Raw genomic sequence first — 19,264 nt, forward strand, 5'->3', positions numbered from 1 at the left:
TTCTACGCGCTGAAATATGCAGTTGTTGCCGACCACGGCGTCGGAAAATACGACGATTCATCGGAATACATATGCGGATTTCTCAAAATCAAAGGCTGGATTGTAATATACACGCTGGTGCGCCTAGCCGCAGAGTGTCAGGTAATCTATTCATACAATCTCTTCCGATCCAGCGGAGCAGCAAACTTTTCATCATCCTCCATCGTCGGAATAGACCTCACCGCAACATAGCCCGTGGCGCCCTGAGGACGCACATCAGCGAGCTGCAGTCGTAGATGCTTGAGCTGTCTCGCCCTATCGGGACCGTCGAGGTACGATCCACCTGGCGGCACAGGCACGTTGGGATTGTCCCGTGTCAGTGTACTCGCGTATCCCAGCACGTCTGGACCCCGGATGAAGGCCTGCAGCGCAAGACCGCAGATGGCGAGGATCATGAGGATCATGGTTGTGAGCAGCAACAGACCAATCCAGAGGCGGTTCGCGATATATAAGTCCTTGGTCACCTTGACTGTGCCTGTTGTCGAATTCATAAATGGAGACAGATTGGAGTGCTCAACCGAGACGGTGTTGATGCTGGGGTCGGTCTGGAACGAGACGTTGGTGTGGCCATTGGGGTTCAAGGTTGAATCCCAATACGTGTTGAAGGCCGTTGTGAACCGCCTCGAAAAGACATTCTCGAACTTGGACGTGTCGACCTTGGTCCAGTTTCTCGCCGGCTGTCCTGAGTACGGGAACGTCTCGTCGATGAAGTAGTTCTCAATTGGCGAAGCGAGGCCGAGGGCCAGGCTACCAGTCGAGTTGGCCCAGAGCGAGAAGGCGTTGGACAGCTTCATCGCCTTCTGAAGCATGAGGTCGGGAAACCGGTTGCCTGGCCTCTGCTTGTTCTTGAGCCGCCGCTGCCGGTGTGCCGCGCAGCTCGTCCCGCTGCACTGCATGTCCGTCTCGAGCGTGACGCTCTCCATACTACAGTCCACCACGATCAGCTGCGTTGTCATCCACGGCATGAAGTCCGCCCAGCGGGACATGTACCGCATGGACAGCGGCGGCGGGTCCTCGAGGCTCATCCAGTCATCCCACTTGGCCGGAAGCGAAACGTTGACGATAAATGGCACGTCGTCGACCGCCAGGGGATATCGAGTTGAGTTTACATCGGCATGCCACATCTTGAGGACAGCAGTCTCGTTGTCCCTCGGCATCAACCGTAGGTTGATCGAGTGCGTGTGTTTGCAGTCAAAGTCGAGGTATGACGTCTCGACGGTGAAGGCGTACTCGGCGTGGCCGCTCGGGAGGTCCAGCCCGTGCATCTTGATGCCCAAGAGGGATGCGTAGTAGCTGCCACCCGTGCGGAGGGCATCGCTGTCGACGTTGTGCGTCTGGGCGTCGAGGCCTCGTGGCCACTGGGGAATCTTGGGCAGGCCCCAGAGGTCTCTCGGCGAGCGCTTCTGCTCGAGAGACGACATGAGGCTCGACGAGTACAGCGCCTCCACGCTCGACATGCTGGCTATGGCCGAGTCCCAGAGAAGGAAGTTGGACTTCTGATAGGCAGGGTCGGCGTAGTAGATGAAGGCATCCGCAGAGACGCTGCTGTTTCCGAAGGACAGGAGTCTCGAGGCGCTCTGGCCGCCAAGGGGAGACATTGCCCATGTGAATATGATAGCCATGCCGATGAGGACCTTGGTCCGGACGAAGCAGAGCCGCTCAAAGGCTGCGGCAAAGCTCTGGCTGCCGAAGATCTGCTCGAGGACAGCGAGGCCGACGCCGTTTGGTCTTTCTAGGCACCAACGGGCGAGATTTTTATAAAATCTGCTAGCGACCGCGGCAAAGATGATGGGGTATACGGTCGGGCTAAGACGCGTCCATTCCATAGCTCTTTGGCCAAAGTCCGACTTGGGTTGGCGGTCGAGACTCATGGCAATGATGGCGAGGACTGTCGAGATGAGCATCGGCGGGAGCCACCAGGAAGATGGAAAGGCTTACCTATGAAAATAACTGGAATGAGGGTGAGGAAGGTATCTCCTAACCAACCCGAAACCTTGTTGGCGCTCCAGGAATGCAGCTGCGCTGGACCATCGCCCCAGCTCCCAGACGCTGTGAGAGCCACTGCAGAACCATGCTGGGGTGCAGGACCATTCTGCAGAGACACTTCAGACACGGCAGGGATATACGGCTTGTCGGTTTTCTGTGCCTGGCTAATGGGGCTCATAGGAAAGGACTGGCTCCTCTTGGCCTTTGGGTTTGACAGCCTGCTGATGTTAGGGCTGAGATGCCTTACTCTTGCTGCGACAGACATACCAGTACTTCCAGGCCACACCCAGGAGGAGAACAACGGCGGCCAGGGCACCGAACGAGGCTCCAGCTACAGCCGCGTACCCAACAAGACCATCCTGTGTCTCCTCGGCCCTGATGTTGCCGTTCTCGGTGGGGAGATTGTTCGGATCCGTGAGAGAAACATTGTACGTCTTGTCGTACGCGTTGACGAGATATCGGTACTCGTTGTCCCGCAGCACAGCTATCTGCAGATCCTTGTTTGCACACTGGGGCGGCTTCTCGAACTTGGTGAAGCAGGGATCCGTCTTGCAGCAGCCAAAGAAGGACACGCCCTTGTTCGAGCACGCGTACCTGTTCAACCAGCCCTGCTCGCCGTAGCACGTCACGGGGAACTTGTACAGCTTCTCGGTCGTCGACTCGCCCGAGATGTTGGCCGTGGCCGCGGCCAGACGGGCCTCGTCATAGCCTGCCGGTCGGTGGTCCTTGGTCGGGCAGATGCCTGAGCCGTCCGCACACGGGTCGCTGGTGCAGCAACCCATGAACTCGACCCAGCTGCCGGCACAGATGTAGTATTTACCGCCATTGGGGCAGTTGAGGCCGAAGAAGTCGATAACCTCTGTAAAGTTGGTCGTCATATTGGAAGCGGCGGCTGTGGCGCAGCCGAGCCAGCCCAGTAAGGATTCAGGCGAATGTGCAAGAAGAGGCAAAAAGCCACACGATAGAGGAATCTTGACGATAAAAAAAGTGTGGGTGAGTTAGTCCCTTAAAACAAGGTTGGAAGAGGGAGCTCGTTGGGACCAACAGGTGGAGACGGGCTGACAGCCATGGGTTAGCTGACACGACGCGGCCTGTTGCTGGTCTGGGCTGGGTAATCTTATTTCAGCTTCTGGCTACTCTCTCGTTGATGCTCAAGAGCTCGACCCTCTATCGGCTGTTAATGTCGACAATGGGTGGGCATGATGCAGCCCAAGGGGGAAAGGAGTCATCCTTTGACTGCCGAACTAAGCTAGGGTTTTGCGAGCTGCCGCAAAATCTGGGGCGAAAGGATGCGATGGCCTTCTGATTTGTTTGGTCGCACCCAACAGACCTTCTGATTTGCTGGCTCGCACTGAACATCCTTGGCTGGCTATGGGCCGTTTCAGATACAAGTCGGGTGGGGTCCAGCCTTACGACTGGACGTCTGATGGGATTCTACAGGGGTAGCATATCCCATGTGCTGTCATAAGAGTCCGAGGCGGTCACTACAGGGGCATAAGTCAATCACATTCATTTATGTTAGGGATATATGATCGCACACTAAGCTGCGCTCATCGATGAAACCCTAGCGCAGCAATAAGCAGCGATCTTCTAGAATATTAAGCCTGATTCTGGTTTCATTGGAGCTATTATATGCGCCATTACCAGCTGTAAAGGTAATTCAAGGTCATCAAGCACCCCGGATTTGCTCGTCAGATGGGCTTACTTTCGGCGCGTCTTCCCCGGACTTGCCAGCGGCGGGAGCGATGAGACTAGAAAACACCCTGTTGTTAGTGATTCTTTGGTAGATGGTGGCTTTATCCAAAGGCCTGAGAGTCTCACCAACGGTTCAACAGTCATGTCCTACTCTAACACGGCCAGGCGTCGCCCCAAGTCACCGTCAATGCCAGATCCTTGAGTGCTGACCATCAGGCACTGTCGCGCCACGCCTTGTGGGAGGGTATTATAAGCTTAGTACCACCACATTACACGAGTTGTCTTGCTCAGTGGTCTGGACGGCAGTTACCATGCTGTTGATCAGCGTTCGAGGGCTGGGGCTAGCAACACCAGTAGCAATCAAGTGTTGCAAGGGAGCCTAGTGCAGACAAAGTGCGTCAGTGGTGTCCTAGGTCTGACAGATCATCACCGAGGGTCGGAATGTTCCATGTGACGTGGTATTACTAGCCGTGTTTCTCCCAGACCGTATGGACCGTCTAAAAAGGCATCCGCCTGGAAATGAGATCTTTCATCTTTCCTAACCTGCCCACCGACCATTGTACATGAGCTCAAACAAGATCAACGCTGTCAACATCCACCATGGCCCAAGAGAAGAGAGCATCAGACTCTCCCGAGAGAGCTGAACAGTACGTTCTTGTCCAATAGCTGGCCTCCTTATGCATCACCAATCACAAGGTTCCCAAGAGCAGCTCTAACGACGCAGTAGGACTACCCAGGCCTTCCACGACGAGATCGCCAAGCTCACCGTGAATGTGGCCGGCGAAATCCGCAACCCTCTCAAAGGTATTCCCCGCGACCAGCTCCTCAAGGATGTTGCCGAGTTTCAGCGGGACAGGGGGTTACCCGACGACACCTTGCCTCTTCTTAAGAAGGGTGCGCTCGTAGCTCAGAGCCCGGCGGACTTTGAGGCTCTCGAAGAGCTTGACGAGGAGGAGAAGGAGGCCTTGCGACAGGAGGTTACTCACAAGTGGAGGCATCCTCGGTCGTTGTATTATACCATTTTTCTGAATTCGATTGCTGCTGCTATCCAAGGATGGGACCAGGTCAGTCATCTCTAAATCGTCTCATGTTGTCGCTAATGGAAGGGTGTAGACTGGCTCGAATGGTGCTAATCTGACCTTCCACGAAGCACTCGGCATCCCCGACGCGGCGGGATCATCCTGTGGACCTGTCGCAAACGAGGGGGAATGCGCAAAGAATAGCTGGATCATCAGTTTTGTCAATGCCATGCCTTACATCACCATCTGTCTCTTGTACGACTTTCTTCCTGCTGTCAGACTCACAGTTAACACTTGCCAGTGCTGGTTGGATCTCGGACCCCCTCAACGACTAGATGGGCCGTCGAGGCGTCATTTTTGTTGCTGCCATCTTTTCCCTTTTTGCGCCTTTCGGCATGGCCGCCTCGCAAACTTGGGGACAGCTGGCTGCGTGTCGGTATGACTGAACCTGCCTTTACCAACAGAGCGCGCAACTGACTGATCGAACAGCATGCTGCTTGGCATTGGAATGGGTCTCGAGGAAGTAACCGTGCCAGTCTTTTCTGCTGAAAACTCTCCCGCTATCATCCGCGGTGGCTTGGTCATGTCCTGGCAGATCTGGACAGCCTTTGGTGCGTCACTCACTGGCAATGAAACCGAGCCTGAGCTGACACGTTTCGAAGGAATCTTTCTAGGTACCTGATCCAACCTGGCAGTTGGGAAAACAGGTGACATCTCGTGGAGGCTGCAGCTTGGCTCTGCCCTTATCCCAGCCGTTCCGCTTGTCATTGGCACGTGGTTCTGCCCAGAGAGTCCGCGATGGTATCTCAAGAAGGGGAAGCACTTCAAGGCCTGGCAGTCACTCTTGAGGCTGCGAAATACCCCTGTGCAGGCGGCCAGGGATCTTTACTATATCCACTGCCTCTTGGAGCAGGAAAAGGCTCTGGTCCATGAGTCGGGCTTGAAGGTGACGAGCAATGTCTTTACCCGGTTTGTCGAGCTCTTCACCATTCCTAGAATCAGACGAGCCACATGGGCTTCTAGAATCGTCATGATTGCCCAGCAGATGTGTGGTAGGTTTTTCTTTTGAGTAAAGTCCATCGATAAGGCTAACTCTTGAAGGCATCAACATAATCGCCTTCTATAGTGCAACCATCTTCAAGGAGAGTGGTATCAGTGACTACACAGCTCTTTGGGCCAGCTTCGGGTTTGGCATCATCAACTTTCTCTTCGCATGGCCTGCCGTGTGGACGATTGATACTTTTGGGCGACGAACCCTGCTGTCGTTTACCTTTCCAAACATGTTTTGGACTCTGCTGGGTAAGTCTTCCTTGCCTCTGGTCAACCTTCGATGGCTAACGTCAACACAGCTGCTGGTCTTTGTTACTTGATCGAGCCGAACGTGGAAAATAGTAGTGCTCGAATCGCTGCCGTGGCGACTTTTGTGTATCTTTTTTGTGCCTTTTACTCGCCAGGTGGGTTTCCTCCAGGGCCAGTATTAACCCTCACTGACTGATGGATCGAGGAGAGGGACCTGTCCCGTTCATGTACTCGGCAGAAGTATTTCCTTTGTCTCATCGAGAAGTCGCCATGTCCTGGGCCGTGGCGACAAACAACTTCTGGGCTGCCGTCCTGTCACTGACCTTTCCACGGATGCTCATCGCTATGACGGCCACAGGAGCCTTTGGGTTCTATGCGGGCCTGAACTTAGTCGCACTAGTCCTAATCTTCCTCTTTGTGCCCGAGACGAAGCAGAAGACCCTGGAGGAGCTCGACTATGTCTTTGGAGTGCCTGATCGGATTCATGCGAAGTATCAGCTCAAGACGGTGTTGCCGTGGTGGTTCAAGAGGTGGATTCTGCAGCGCAAGGGAGAGGTTTGTCCTGATTTGTACCATGATGAGATGTCGCATCAGACTCGTCCTGGACAGGCCTAGTATCTGCGTGCATGGCGAGAAGCAGGCTGCCAACAAGGAGGACCACGGAAATCGATATACAGCGTTTAAGATACGAGGCAGTCCCATGTCTTTATACACTGAAATAGCAGTTAAACCTGCATGAACTCAACAAATTCTTCACCGTTTAACTTTGTGGGGGGTAAAATCTTTTTTGCCCGTCTCTGCCCGTGAGTAAGCGGTGCAACGTCGTCATTCAGAAATTGATAAGCGCAGTGGATTCGTCCCTTTCCTTGTCACTCTCTCCACCGCCAAGTCCCTGTTACATGGAAGTTTGTAGTATGACAATTCTGACGACATGACAACTCCCAAATCCGGTCAACGGGTCAGGAAAAAAGACCCAGCTATGACTGAAGAGGAAAGAGAACGAGAGAAGGAGGAGAAGTAAGTTGTATGTTTTATTTGAGGAAGAACTGCGCTTACTTGACCTGATAGAAAAACGCGCAACCGCCTCTCGCAACAGGCGTTTCGTCGCAGGACCAAAGAGCAAATCAGAGAACTAGCAAGCCTTCGTAATGAGCTGCAGAAAGAGGAGAGTGAGCGTGTCAAGGCTTACCAGCGGGAGAATCGTCTTCTGCGGCAGAAGCTTGTGCAGGTCCAGGCTGACTTGTCGAGGCATCTTGCATCGATAAAGTCCATTTGTAATTCGGTTTCGGCGACGCTTGATGGTACTGGCGATCAAGTTGGCGAGGCTTTGGAAGATGTTGAGGATGTTGAGGATGATGACAGGGAAGAATACGAGGAGGCAGATGAGGATGTTGTCTCTATGACGGGGCCCTTCTCCAGCACACCGACTCGAGGGCTCACTGTTTCTGGGTCATCGTCTTTCCAGCCTGCGGTGTTTGGTCCTGCTCCTCCTCTCGATCCTACTTCCTTCGTCATGCAGAATGCTGTCCCAGGTTAGTATCACTAACATCCTTATCAAGTCGCTTCTACTTCTTACTGACTTTCATCTTAGACGCACAATGTCCAACGTCTGCCGAACTCGTCAACGGCGCCGGCACCAGTCCTTTCTACGCTCAACTACCAGGCATCTGGAGTCATCGGTACCAAATGGGACCGGAGCCCTATTTTGACGCGATGAGTGCGACGCAAGAAGCGAGCATGCTTTTGGGCAAGGACTTTAACTGGAGCAACTCGCCTTTTTCGGATCACATTCAACTTCTTCAACGTCTTTTACTGTCAAAACTAAACGGCCTTGGTTTTGCAGCAGGTGGTCAATATCCGGTCCAGAGGTAACTACACCAGTCTAAGTTTCCACCGAATGTCAATGGCTGACGGTGATAGCATCTATCAACCCGTCCTTATGGCCTTGTCTCTGTTCAACAGCATGACAAGACCTGATGTCATGGCCTGGTACGCCAAAACACGCTTCTATCACATCATCGAACTCACAGCTTGGCAACTATTCCCTTCCATCGCCACATACAACAAGCTACACCCAAGATATCAGCCCACACCTATCCAGCTGGAGCATCAACACCCATTAGTCATCGACTGGATCCCCTTCCCGGCGCTTCGAGACCAGCTCGTGCAGCATCACTCGGCCAACCCCGACATTGATCAGATCTTTTGTGATGCCGTGACGGGATACGTGGTTGAGACACCTATGGCCACTCTTGTGCAAGGAGCTCCCCTGGCCACGGCGTACATCCGCGTTACGGACCTGATCACGGCCATGGATGCTAGCATGCCTGGAAATGATACGGATATGGCGAAACTGCCCGCCCCGAGCGTCGCGATGCTGTTCTCCTCTCCGGCATATGCCCGCGCCGCCTTCCGGAAACTCAACATGGACAAGGGAGCTGGATACTACAAGATCGATCCTGCATTCTTTCAGAAATACCCAGAGCTGCGTCCTGGGTCGGGCGACCTTGTAGCAATGGGCATACCTCTCAAGCCCAAGCAGCAAAACATCTTGACGTATCCGAAGCCTCTGGACCCGACAACAGTCCAGACATATCGCAGCTTCATCGACTTTTCCATCGACGCCGCCAACACAATCTCATCAACAAACATCCCGGCTGTTTAGCCTAGCTTGATCTCGATGCACTCAACCGGCCCGGTCCCACGGGTAGATAGAGAATGAAAGCTCCGCTTCAACCCCGAGTCTCCGCCGCGTTCACCGTGAAGCTATCCAATCGCAACCACACGAGGCGCTCACATGGCACGATTATCTCGGAGTTCCATACTCCCACGCGTGGCTTTAGTCATCTTCGGCCGCATTAGCTCGACATGCTTTGGACGAGGTGTCATCGATTGTTGAGTAACGACCCACAGGGGTCCATTGACTAAGAGCTCTCTTAGTAACGACGCCTGCGTTGCAATCAAGTGATGCGTCGGTGGATCATTGTGTGGAGATTGTTGTTGGTATATAGAAATGGTGATGGGAGAGGTTGAGAGAGGCAAACAACTCTGAGACAATCAAGGTTATCATCCAACAAGATGCCGTCCGAAGTCACTACAACAGCTTTCCGATACAGCTTCACCGATGACTACAGCGAGGGGGCCCATCCGGCGTTGCTCAAGGCGTTGATAGCCAGCAACGAGTCTCAAGAGACGGGATACGGCCGCGACACATACTGCGATCTCGCCCGACAAAGGATCCGGTTTCATCTTGGCCGTGACGATGTTGGCGTCTTTTTTGTGCCGAGCGGAACATCAGCTAATGCCATCTCCATCGCCGCGTGTCTGCGACCGCACGAGGCTGTCATAGCTGCCAGTTCAGGACACATCGTCACCAGAGAGACGGGTGCGGTCGAGGCTAGCGGACACAAGATTATCAACGTCGAGCCGCGCAACGGAAAGTTGACGCCCGAGTCGATCGAACGAGCCCTTGAAGACAACTGGCACTTTCCTCACATGGCTAAGCCTCGACTTGTATACATCTCCAATGCCACCGAGTTTGGGACGATATATACTAGGAGGGAACTTGCTGCTATCAAGTTGGTCTGCGAGGAGCGTGGGCTCATCTTGTTCCTCGATGGAGCCCGCATCGGGGCTGCACTCACATCTAAGAGCAACGATATGACGCTACAGGATATCATGGAGTTGACGGACATCTTTTGGGTCGGAGGTACCAAGAACGGTGCGCTCCTCGGTGAAGCTGTCGTGGTCAAGGATGCCCAGCTAGCAACCGACTTTGAGTTCTACGTCAAGCAACATGGCTCTCTACTCGCCAAGGGTCGTATCATCGGTGCACAGTTTGCCGAGCTATTCAAGGAGAACCTCTACTTTGACCTCGCTCGGGGAGCTAACCTGGCAGCCGAGAGGCTCTCCAGGGGCATCTCCAAGGCGGGATACTCGGTGCACGCCGTGACGGAGACCAACCAGGTGTTTGCGGTGCTTCCTCTCGGTCTGATCAAGATGCTGCAGAAACACTTTACGTTTTACGTGTGGGAGAAATGGGGAGATGATGAGGCTATTATCCGGCTGTTGACGACGTGGGCGACGGACTCGACGCAGGTGGAGATATTCGTTGGGCTTGTGAATGACTGGGCAAAATAGGCTGTGTGAGGCCTGGGTACTTAATATGGAGGAGATGACGGAGAAAAGTTATGATTCACGAATAGACAATGACTAATTGCTTTGCCTGTGCCATGTGACCAGTCCTTGGCGCGCCCTTCCAGTGATCAACTATCTGCAGGCAACAGTTGAAGAAGCAGCATCTTCTCGCCAACAATTCCTGGATCATTCCAGCACCGATCCGCAAAAGATCCGGCCGAAATGACACAGCTACCGTCCAGAGTACTTGAAACCTTCTCCATCTTAGCCGAGCCAGTTCCAATCGATGGCGGTAGGGGCTTGTGCTTCCAGGCGGGGAATGTCGTCTTAAAGCCCTCAGATGACGACCAAGAAGCGGAATGGGTCGCAGAGTTGTGCGAATCCATCATGGCAAAAGCCCCATCAGGGTACCGCATATCACGGCCGATACGGTCACCACATGGCTTCGTCTTTGAAGGCTGGACGGCTTGGGCATTGGTGCCAGGCAGACCAGCTCCGGAATCCAACTTTGCGGCGATTCTGAAGGCCTGTCGCGCATTTCACGCAGATATTGCTACCGTCTGTACCGAAAAGCCTCCTTTTCTGCTCGAGAGACGAAATCGATGGACCGAAGCAGACCTGGTGACCTGGGGTGAGAAGTCGATTTCTGACGTGGCAGATGTCAACACCGACATACTTTCGCTTGTCAACCCAGTTCTTCAGCAGCTCTCACAACTACGAAAAGAATTACCGTCAGACATTGGGAGTCAACTGATCCACGGAGACCTCATTGGAAACGTGCTCTTCGACGAAAACAACCCAACGGCCCCTCCGGGTATCATCGACATCACCCCCTACTGGCGGCCCGCCTTGTTTGCAGAGGCCATAGCTGTCGCGGATGGGCTTGCGTGGCATGGTCAGAGTGAAGATTTGGTCGAGATGTATGGTACGGATGAGGTGCATTTGCAGTTACTCGTGAGGGCGCTGTATTGGCGATGCTTGACGTTTGCGATTGACTCGGATGAGGCTTGGGTTAGGGAGAACTGGCCGCGTACAGATTACCGCCGAGCGGCAGACATTGTTCAAAAGATTATGGGCAAGTAAATTGTGGTGAAAAGGTCATTTCGAGCTGCGCATTGCCTTCAGTAGAGGCGAGACATGAGACAGCCGGAATAAACCAGCGCTGTATTCAACACACCTATTGATATGCGGCAGGGACTGCTATAAAATTTTATCCGAGGGTCGCATAGGTGCTAAATGGATATCTTAAGTGGCTATACCAACTCCTCATGACATCCAATGTCATACCCATATGCCCAAAGGCCACCATCTAAGTACCCTGATGGAGTAGGCCTTTGAGAACACGGCTTATCAGACTAAAAGTATTACGCAATTTTTCATATTCGGATGCGATAAAGAGTAGAGAAACTAGTGGAAATATCAGATGCATAAATCCCTTTCGTGTGCAGCCCTTATCCACATCCAAGCGTCGCTATCTCCTGTCCATACACTTCTCCTACTACGATATGATGCATGACCTTCTACTTCTGCTCAATCTTTCCAATCTCCTCATGTCCTTCAAGTCCCTTGCGTGCCTCGTCCCACGCCTTGTCACCAGGATACAGCTGGCTCCTGAGATACGCCCAAGTCACCCTCTGCACAGCCGCCAGCCTCTCTGGGCTCTCATCCTGGCACTCAAGTGCATCCCAGCCGCTAATTCCACCGAATCCGTGACGGCCCTCCTTGATACAGAAGGACGCCTTGGGTCCTGGAGCAAGATTGTAGGGATCGGCATGCCAGTCGGCACCTCGAACAGTCAGGTGAGGACCGACATCCGAGTCACCCCAGACGATGAGAGACGGCGTGCTCATGGTGCTGAAATCAGGGTTGTGGAAGGGGATCAACTTGGTTCTTCCATTTTCAGAGAGGTCTGATCCACCGGTTCCAGTACCGCCAATGACCACACCAGCCTTGATGCGCTTATCAGCAAGCTGGGTCTTAGCCCCATCGCGAGGATCTGTGTTGACAGCCCCCAGAAGCACGGTAGCAGTCATTCCACCCAGTGAATGGCCCGCAACAGCGACCTTGGACTGGTCAAGTCGGCCCTTGAGAAAGGGAACAGTCTCCTCGATGGTATCGAGATTATCAAGGATCCGAGTCATGTCCCTAGCTCGTGACTCTAAGAAGAGCTCTCGGATGCTCTCAGCGTTGAGCTCGAAACCAAGCTGTCTAGAGCTCAAGTGGGTAGGTTGAATGACGACAAAGCCATGCGAAGCCCAGAAGTCAACAATGGGCCCGTAGCCCTTGAACGAGGAGAGGTAGTTGCTGGGGCCATGGCCGTGGGAGAGGAGAATGATGGGGAGAGAATCTCCAGTAGATGGCGCCGTGACCTTGAGCTCCAAGTCAACTCGGCGGTCTGAGCTGGGAATGACGACAGGACTGAAAGTCAAGATGGGAGTGGGAGCGTTGACGGGGATGTCGGCGGCGCCACCGATGAGAGAGGTGTTGGGGAACTCCATTGTGTTGAGTGGTGAATGTTGTAAGAATGGTTCTTGAGGTAGATAGTGTAAGGTGCTTAAGATGATTGAATATTCTGAAGTGTCGTTGCTATGATGAACTGTTGGAAAGTTATATACATCTTCTCCTCGTCAGAGCAGAGATGGACCAATAAGAGATCAGATACCAGAAACGGCATAGCGTCTGAATCCTCGAGGTGTGATTGGTCCCGTCTTAACTCCGAAGCAGTTCTCACTGACGGACATCTCAAATTGTCCGGCACAGCCTGACGACCAAGCAAGCACGTGTGTCAAACTCGGATGTAGTGGCTTAGGACCGCAATGATTACTCGAGCTGACAAATGGTTACCATATCATTTTCATATGGTTCCAATTTTATACCCATTGGCAATGCCTTAACTCCAGCTTCTACTCGGACATCCCCCTGCTTCGCAGATAGCGATCATTCATTACTCCTACACACAATTCGGTGAGGCTTACTTCAGACTCTGATGTGCTCGGACTCACAGCCAATAAATTATCTCACGCGTGTAAGTGTAGCAAGACGTATGTTGACCAAGTAGGGTGGTAGGAATGGCACGAAGATATTAGGTCCTTGAAGGCCAAGTCAGAAGGAAAGATAATTTCATAATTGATCATAGGTAGGTCCCCATGGCGACATTACCTTTTTTCATATGGCTAATTCGGGCAATGGATAGTAGGGAACCCAGTCTCTCAGCCAATGACAATAGACTTCACTACATTGGCTCCCAAGCAAGGACATGCACACTAATGAAGAACCTGTGGGTGACTTGTGATCATGAACGGGAGTTTGAAAGGCTTCAATGGCTATTTTGAGAGTTTTATCGACAATCGGACGCGATTCCCTAACCCTTCTATCCTGGAAAAGCAACTCTCTTCATCACATTCATCATATCGTTTTTCGCATCAGATAGTTTTCATGCCCTTTGGACGAACTTTTTTTCCTTTCTCTTGGTTCATACTGATAATTATCTCAGTAATATCTCATGCTTTCATTTAAGAAATTTCCGTTCATATGGCATAGATCAAACCTATTAAGAAAAAGCGTGACAAGAAATGTACTGGTTGATACACCCATGCCAGTTTGAACAGCGACGTCCCAGCGCACAGATGAATTGGGGAGAAGAAAAATAATTCGATCAAGGCATAATGGTAGCGCTAAACAGTATGCATTTTATCATTTGCTCATTGTGGTATTTGACATGTTTTCCCGACCCAGACCCAGTGAATCAACCAACTCTATAGGTTACGCCTTTTCACATTTAGTTCTTTCCAAGCTCCTCGGCACGAGAGGTAGCAGCCTTGACAGCTCCATCGACAATGGCCTTGAGGCCGGAGTTCTCAAAACTCACGAGGGCGGCGTGGGTGGTGCCGTTGGGGCTGGTGACGTTCTTGCGCAGCTGGGCGGGCTCCTCTGACGACTCGACAAGCATCTTACCGGCTCCAAAGCAGGTCTGTTTGGCCAGGCGGGTGGCCTGCTCCTCAGAGAGACCGAGGCTGGTGGCACTGGCGATCAAGTGCTCGACAAAGGCGAAGAAGTAGGCAGGACCAGAGCCTAATCAAGTTAGTTATAGCATTGATAGAGGTGATGTCAAGACTCACCAGAAAGACCAGTGACAACATCCAGAAGCTCCTCCTTATCAACCCACTCAGTGGCCTTGCTGACAGTGCCCAGGAGAGCAGAGGTCAAATCCCTCTCGGCCTCTGTCACGTCCTCGCCGGCGTACAGACCAGAAGCTCCCTCTCCAACCAGGGCGGGGGTGTTGGGCATGACGCGCACGATGTGAGGGGCACGACCGCTGGACTGCTTGAACCACTCGGCAATGCTGGTCAATGTGATACCGGCAGCGATAGAAATGACAACTGGCAGGCTCTCGCGGTCAGACCAGGCGGCACCGAGCTCCTCACAGACCGTCTTGGCGACTTGGGGCTTGACGGCGAGGATGACGATGTCGGCATCGGCAGAGGCTTCCTTGGTGTCGGCAGTAGTCTTGACGCCAGTCTCAGCCATCTTGTTTCGGTTCACCTCCCAGGGCTCCGAGACGTAGATGTTCTGCTTGGAGATGTTCTTGGCGAGGAGACCTCCGATAATGGCGGCGGCCATGTTACCGCCGCCGACGAAGCAGACCTTGGCATCTTGTAGTGAGGGAGTCATTTTGGCTGATTTGATGTGAGTGCGGTTTTCTCGATTGAAGAAACTGACTGTCAGCAAGTGAGATTCGCGAGGTGAGGAAGGGTCTTTAAAGGCAAAATACCCAAGAATGACTCTGACGATGCGAACCGAGATACGTGGGGTTCCCTGTGTTGGCGCCTTACGTAAAACAGTTTGGGGTGCGTAGACCCCGCATCGGATTAACTCGAGTGATGGATTTTGGGTCGACTTTTCAAGCACCGATCAAGAGACGGAATGGGCATCCGCTCATTCAGGCGAATCAACGTTGACGGATATCTCATGCGATTCCTTTAGTGGTACCGAGGCGGCTTCGGCATCCGCCGAGCGGAAGCGGCGGAGACGGCGGGACAGGATCCGATATCGCAGCGGTGAACCACCTGGATCACGTGCCTCTCGCCGGACAGATGTCCTCTAGAATCAGCCCATCTGCGCATCCCATTGCTCGATAAATCCCCAGATTTACATATTATGAGACAATCCAATTGCCTATCTCTAATAAAATGGCGGCATTCCACGTCCCATTTCCCACCTTGACGTCTCGGAGTGACAGGAGTTGTCCAAGCACGCTGGCCGGCGGCCAACTCCACCACCCGCTTACCTTCGGCACTAACAAATCACACCAAGATAAGAGACCAACAAATACTGAGCTGAGTTAGGTACACCATGGATCATCCCCGGTTATTACGTACATGGTCAATGGGAGTAACCAGAGCCAAGTCATTGACCTGTTTATCTCCTTAACATTGGCTTCATAGATGCTCGCAACCTTGCCAGCGTTGGTGTTCATACACATCTATTGGATTGAACTTCGTCTCGACTTCGCTGAGACGCTTACCCTACAGCGAAAATGACCTGAGCTGGCTTGGACATTGCAACTAGCTCGCCTGAACACTAAGCTCGATCATCAGGATACCTTTGATAGTTCTTGTACGTCTATGGGTGCTTGGATCAGGATCTAGAAGTTAGGCATTCTTACCCTCAATCCATGTCAAGCGAGCTATGTCGTTAAAAGATCTGTGTTGGACGGTTTTCATAAAGTATTACGAGCGATGAGCTTCTTGTCTAAGAAACGAAAGGAAGGACAATCTAGATCAAAGGTCCCTTTTCATTCAATCTACCAACAGATTAATTATGGGCGACTTCTCACGAGTCTGGCTAGGCAAAAGCTCAACATTGACCATCTACAACCGGCGCTGTCTTGCGGTTCATGCTAACAAGACGCAAAACGTACGCCGTCGGGGTCCCGACGTGGTAGAGGGGAGTCTTGCAGGCTGATGAGCTGTTTTGGAGATGCCATAGAAACCAGGAATTTGTAAAAAAAACAAAACGGGGGGATCAGAAAATGACTCGAAAGCCGCACAGGCGTCACAGCTTGCTCATTGGGGACGGGTAGTCGATACGTGCATGGTAGATTGGTATTTAGGGGTGGACTCGGCCCTGCTGACAAGATTACTGATGTATTTCCCTTAAGTCCTTTCTATCCTGAAACTGTTGGAGTAGGTCTGTAAAGTCTTCAAGCCCCTGTTCACTCATCATCGTCATATAAGGGAGCTGTTGTTCCAGCCACCCACCCACCTGACCAGCTTCTGGGATTGCCATGCCTCCTTCGCGAATCGTCACCATTGGCAGAAACGTAACCATCGGCAATCTTTGTGCCTCGGTAGAGTGGTTCTTCCTTCAGGCCTGTCAGGATTGAGCGCTTTGTACCAGGCATCTTCAATGTTGGCAGCAAGGGTATCAAAGTCCGACTTGGTAGGGGAAAGAGATGTGCGGACGACTCCAATGATGCGTTTTGAGTTGTCGGTTCTTGGTTTTCCAGCAATTTAATACGTTCGGTCGTTTATATCGTGCGCAACAAACTGTACGTGCACGAAAAACGACGGGGTTGTAAATGCGGTGCAGTGGAGGCCGGTGATGGAGTGAGCGATGGACTGACGCTCGTCATCGCTCAGAGGGTATGAATGATGGACTTCGTAGAAGGGCATGGTGGAACATAGAGAGAGATGGGCATGGTCAAGGGCGAATGGAGGTCTCAAGGGGCTGGATCATACGGGTTGAGCTTGGGGTGTGGCCATGTGGATGTGTTCAGCAAAATATATGGCCTTATTCCCTCGGTACCTGTTGAAAGGTACTGCATCTTTCACTTTTGCTGTTGGTATACCTAGGTATTGTGTTTGACATGATGTCCTTGTCTTACAAAGCATCAAGACGGAATACGCGGGGGCGGGGATGGAATCGACACCGGAGTCCTCCGAGTGGCTCGGCTCAGGGGAGGAGATCATCCCCGGATTGCGGAGCCGCGAACTGCGGGGCCCCCTACTTCAAACTTGATGGCTGTTGTGTAAGCCAGGTTGCGGAGGTGACCTTTTCTTGATTACTAGACGCAATCGTGCGCCCGATGGAATGCCTATCTACGGGAGCATTACGTGAAGTGACCGAGGTTGTTCTTCATATGCACCATGTTGGACAATCGCGAAGACAAAAGCTCGGGTATAAATGTGGCTGTTCCTGCTCGCCTTGATAACAACGAGAATCACAACAACCTGACAATTGGATTTTATCAAGAAGCAATTCTGTCTAAATCTGTTCCTTTGATCTTCTTCTCTCATCTTACAGCGTTTCCCGCTCCTGTAGCATCATGGGTTTGACCGTCAAGCTCGAGACACCCGTCACTGGCGCTTATGAGCAGCCCATCGGCCTGTAAGTTGCACTGGATGCATCATATCTCTGCGAAGAGAGATACCCGCTTTCTGGAATCATAGGTTAATGAATCTCAGGTTCATCAACGGACAATGGGTGGAGAGCGTCGACAAGAAGAAACTCGAAGTTGTGAACCCTTCCACCGAAGAAGTCATTACTTCAGTTTTCGAGGGAACTGAAAAGGACGTCGATCTTGCTGTTTCTGCAGCCCGGACTGCCTTTGAAACCACTTGGAAACGTTCCACGCCTGAGGACCGCGGGCGTCTGCTCTACAAGCTCGCAGATCTTGCCGAAGAGAACAAGGAGCTGCTGGCCGCTGTCGAGTCCCTTGATAACGGAAAATCTATCAACAATGCACGAGGCGACGTTGCTGCAGTTATTGGATGCCTTCGGTATTATGCTGGATGGGCCGATAAGATTGAGGGAAAGACGATTGACATCGCTCCGGACATGTTCCATTACACCAGATCTGAGCCGGTACGCTATCTCCCTTTACTTAAACACTGGCCAAAGACTAACCCACGATAAAATAGCTCGGAGTTTGCGGGCAGATCATTCCCTGGAACTTTCCGCTCTTGATGTTCGCCTGGAAGATTGGGCCCGCTCTTGCTACCGGAAATACAGTGGTGATGAAAACGGCGGAACAAACCCCCCTATCTGGCCTCGTGTTCACTCAGTTCATCCAACAAGCCGGATTTCCTCCCGGCGTGTTCAACCTCGTTACCGGAACTGGCAAGGTTGCCGGCGCAGCTATAACCTCCCACATGGATGTGGATAAGGTCGCCTTTACCGGTTCGACAGTCGTTGGACGGCAGGTTATGAAGGCCGCGGCCGCGTCCAACCTCAAGAAGGTTACGCTTGAGCTCGGTGGAAAGTCTCCAAACATCGTTTTTAACGACGCCAACCTTGAGGAAGCTGTTGATTGGGTCAACTTTGGCATCTACTACAACCATGGCCAGATTTGCTGTGCGGGGAGTCGCATCTTTGTTCAAGAGGGAATCTATGATAAATTCCTTGAAGCTTTCAAGAAGCGCGCTCAGCAGAACAAGGTCGGCGACCCCTTTCAGGAGGACACGTTCCAGGGACCTCAAGTCAGCAAGCTGCAGTATGACCGTATTATGAGTTATATCGACTCTGGCAAGTCTGAAGGAGCAACCGTGGTTACTGGTGGTTCTCGCCACGGCGAGAAGGGCTACTTCATCCAACCTACGATCTTTTCAGACGTGCGACCTGATATGAAGATTATGCAAGAGGAGATTTTCGGGCCAGTCTGCTCCATCGCCAAGTTCAAGGATGAGGAAGAAGCTCTTCAGATGGCGCACGATACAACCTATGGCCTGGCTGCTGCCGTCCACACACAGGACTTAACAACAGCTATCAGGATGTCCAATGCCCTACAGGCCGGTACAGTTTGGGTCAATTGTTTTAACCTTCTTCATCATGCTCTGCCATTCGGAGGATACAAAGAATCAGGCATTGGACGAGAGCTTGGGGAGGCTGCTCTAGCCAACTATACCCAGAATAAGTCGGTTGCTATCCGCCTGGGCGAGTAGGAGGCAATGCAGGCCGCATGTATGACAGTTACGCTCTTTGTATTTTGAAGCAGACGCTGCTGCTGTAGTAGATAGTTCAACGAGTATCAACTAAGAAACATCTCTCGCGTAATGTTCAATGAAAATAGCCTTGAAAGAAGTCGATTC

General features: G+C 52.3%; 8 protein-coding genes across 8 annotated transcripts; 5 read left to right on the forward strand and 3 right to left on the reverse strand.

Moving 5' to 3' along the window:
* Nucleotides 1-146: 146 nt before the first annotated feature.
* MRS44_009561 (uncharacterized protein) lies at nucleotides 147-2,903 on the reverse strand (the record flags this gene model as incomplete). The annotated part of the gene is made up of 3 exons (XM_065621344.1): nucleotides 147-1,927; nucleotides 1,978-2,243; nucleotides 2,293-2,903. The coding sequence occupies 3 exons, from the start codon at nucleotides 2,901-2,903 to the stop codon at nucleotides 147-149; spliced, it is 2,658 nt and encodes an 885-aa protein (XP_065477416.1).
* Nucleotides 2,904-4,320: 1,417 nt separating this feature from the next.
* MRS44_009562 (uncharacterized protein) lies at nucleotides 4,321-6,653 on the forward strand (the record flags this gene model as incomplete). The annotated part of the gene is made up of 8 exons (XM_065621345.1): nucleotides 4,321-4,367; nucleotides 4,448-4,784; nucleotides 4,834-4,994; nucleotides 5,229-5,413; nucleotides 5,492-5,791; nucleotides 5,841-6,038; nucleotides 6,089-6,193; nucleotides 6,244-6,653. The coding sequence occupies 8 exons, from the start codon at nucleotides 4,321-4,323 to the stop codon at nucleotides 6,651-6,653; spliced, it is 1,743 nt and encodes a 580-aa protein (XP_065477417.1).
* A 316-nt stretch (nucleotides 6,654-6,969) lies between these two features.
* MRS44_009563 (uncharacterized protein) lies at nucleotides 6,970-8,703 on the forward strand (the record flags this gene model as incomplete). Its single annotated transcript, XM_046273227.2, has 4 exons — nucleotides 6,970-7,055; nucleotides 7,107-7,570; nucleotides 7,630-7,906; nucleotides 7,959-8,703. The coding sequence occupies 4 exons, from the start codon at nucleotides 6,970-6,972 to the stop codon at nucleotides 8,701-8,703; spliced, it is 1,572 nt and encodes a 523-aa protein (XP_046124298.2).
* A 413-nt stretch (nucleotides 8,704-9,116) lies between these two features.
* On the forward strand, nucleotides 9,117-10,178 carry MRS44_009564 (uncharacterized protein; the record flags this gene model as incomplete). The annotated part of the gene is made up of 1 exon (XM_065621346.1): nucleotides 9,117-10,178. The coding sequence occupies one exon, from the start codon at nucleotides 9,117-9,119 to the stop codon at nucleotides 10,176-10,178; it is 1,062 nt and encodes a 353-aa protein (XP_065477418.1).
* Nucleotides 10,179-10,397: 219 nt separating this feature from the next.
* Nucleotides 10,398-11,258, forward strand: MRS44_009565 (uncharacterized protein; the record flags this gene model as incomplete). Its single annotated transcript, XM_046277932.2, has 1 exon — nucleotides 10,398-11,258. One exon carries the CDS (start codon nucleotides 10,398-10,400, stop codon nucleotides 11,256-11,258), a length of 861 nt encoding a protein of 286 aa, XP_046124297.1.
* A 437-nt stretch (nucleotides 11,259-11,695) lies between these two features.
* MRS44_009566 (uncharacterized protein) lies at nucleotides 11,696-12,673 on the reverse strand (the record flags this gene model as incomplete). The annotated part of the gene is made up of 1 exon (XM_046283047.2): nucleotides 11,696-12,673. The coding sequence occupies one exon, from the start codon at nucleotides 12,671-12,673 to the stop codon at nucleotides 11,696-11,698; it is 978 nt and encodes a 325-aa protein (XP_046124296.2).
* A 1,280-nt stretch (nucleotides 12,674-13,953) lies between these two features.
* Nucleotides 13,954-14,846, reverse strand: MRS44_009567 (uncharacterized protein; the record flags this gene model as incomplete). The annotated part of the gene is made up of 2 exons (XM_046272427.2): nucleotides 13,954-14,246; nucleotides 14,294-14,846. 2 exons carry the CDS (start codon nucleotides 14,844-14,846, stop codon nucleotides 13,954-13,956), a joined length of 846 nt encoding a protein of 281 aa, XP_046124295.1.
* Nucleotides 14,847-17,502: 2,656 nt separating this feature from the next.
* Nucleotides 17,503-19,117, forward strand: MRS44_009568 (uncharacterized protein; the record flags this gene model as incomplete). Its single annotated transcript, XM_046283046.2, has 3 exons — nucleotides 17,503-17,564; nucleotides 17,642-18,041; nucleotides 18,098-19,117. The coding sequence occupies 3 exons, from the start codon at nucleotides 17,503-17,505 to the stop codon at nucleotides 19,115-19,117; spliced, it is 1,482 nt and encodes a 493-aa protein (XP_046124294.1).
* Nucleotides 19,118-19,264: the final 147 nt, after the last annotated feature.

The sequence above is a fragment of the Fusarium solani genome (assembly GCF_023522795.1).
Source record: "Fusarium solani strain SB1 chromosome Unknown bctg00000005, whole genome shotgun sequence".
Lineage (NCBI taxonomy): Eukaryota > Fungi > Ascomycota > Sordariomycetes > Hypocreales > Nectriaceae > Fusarium > Fusarium solani.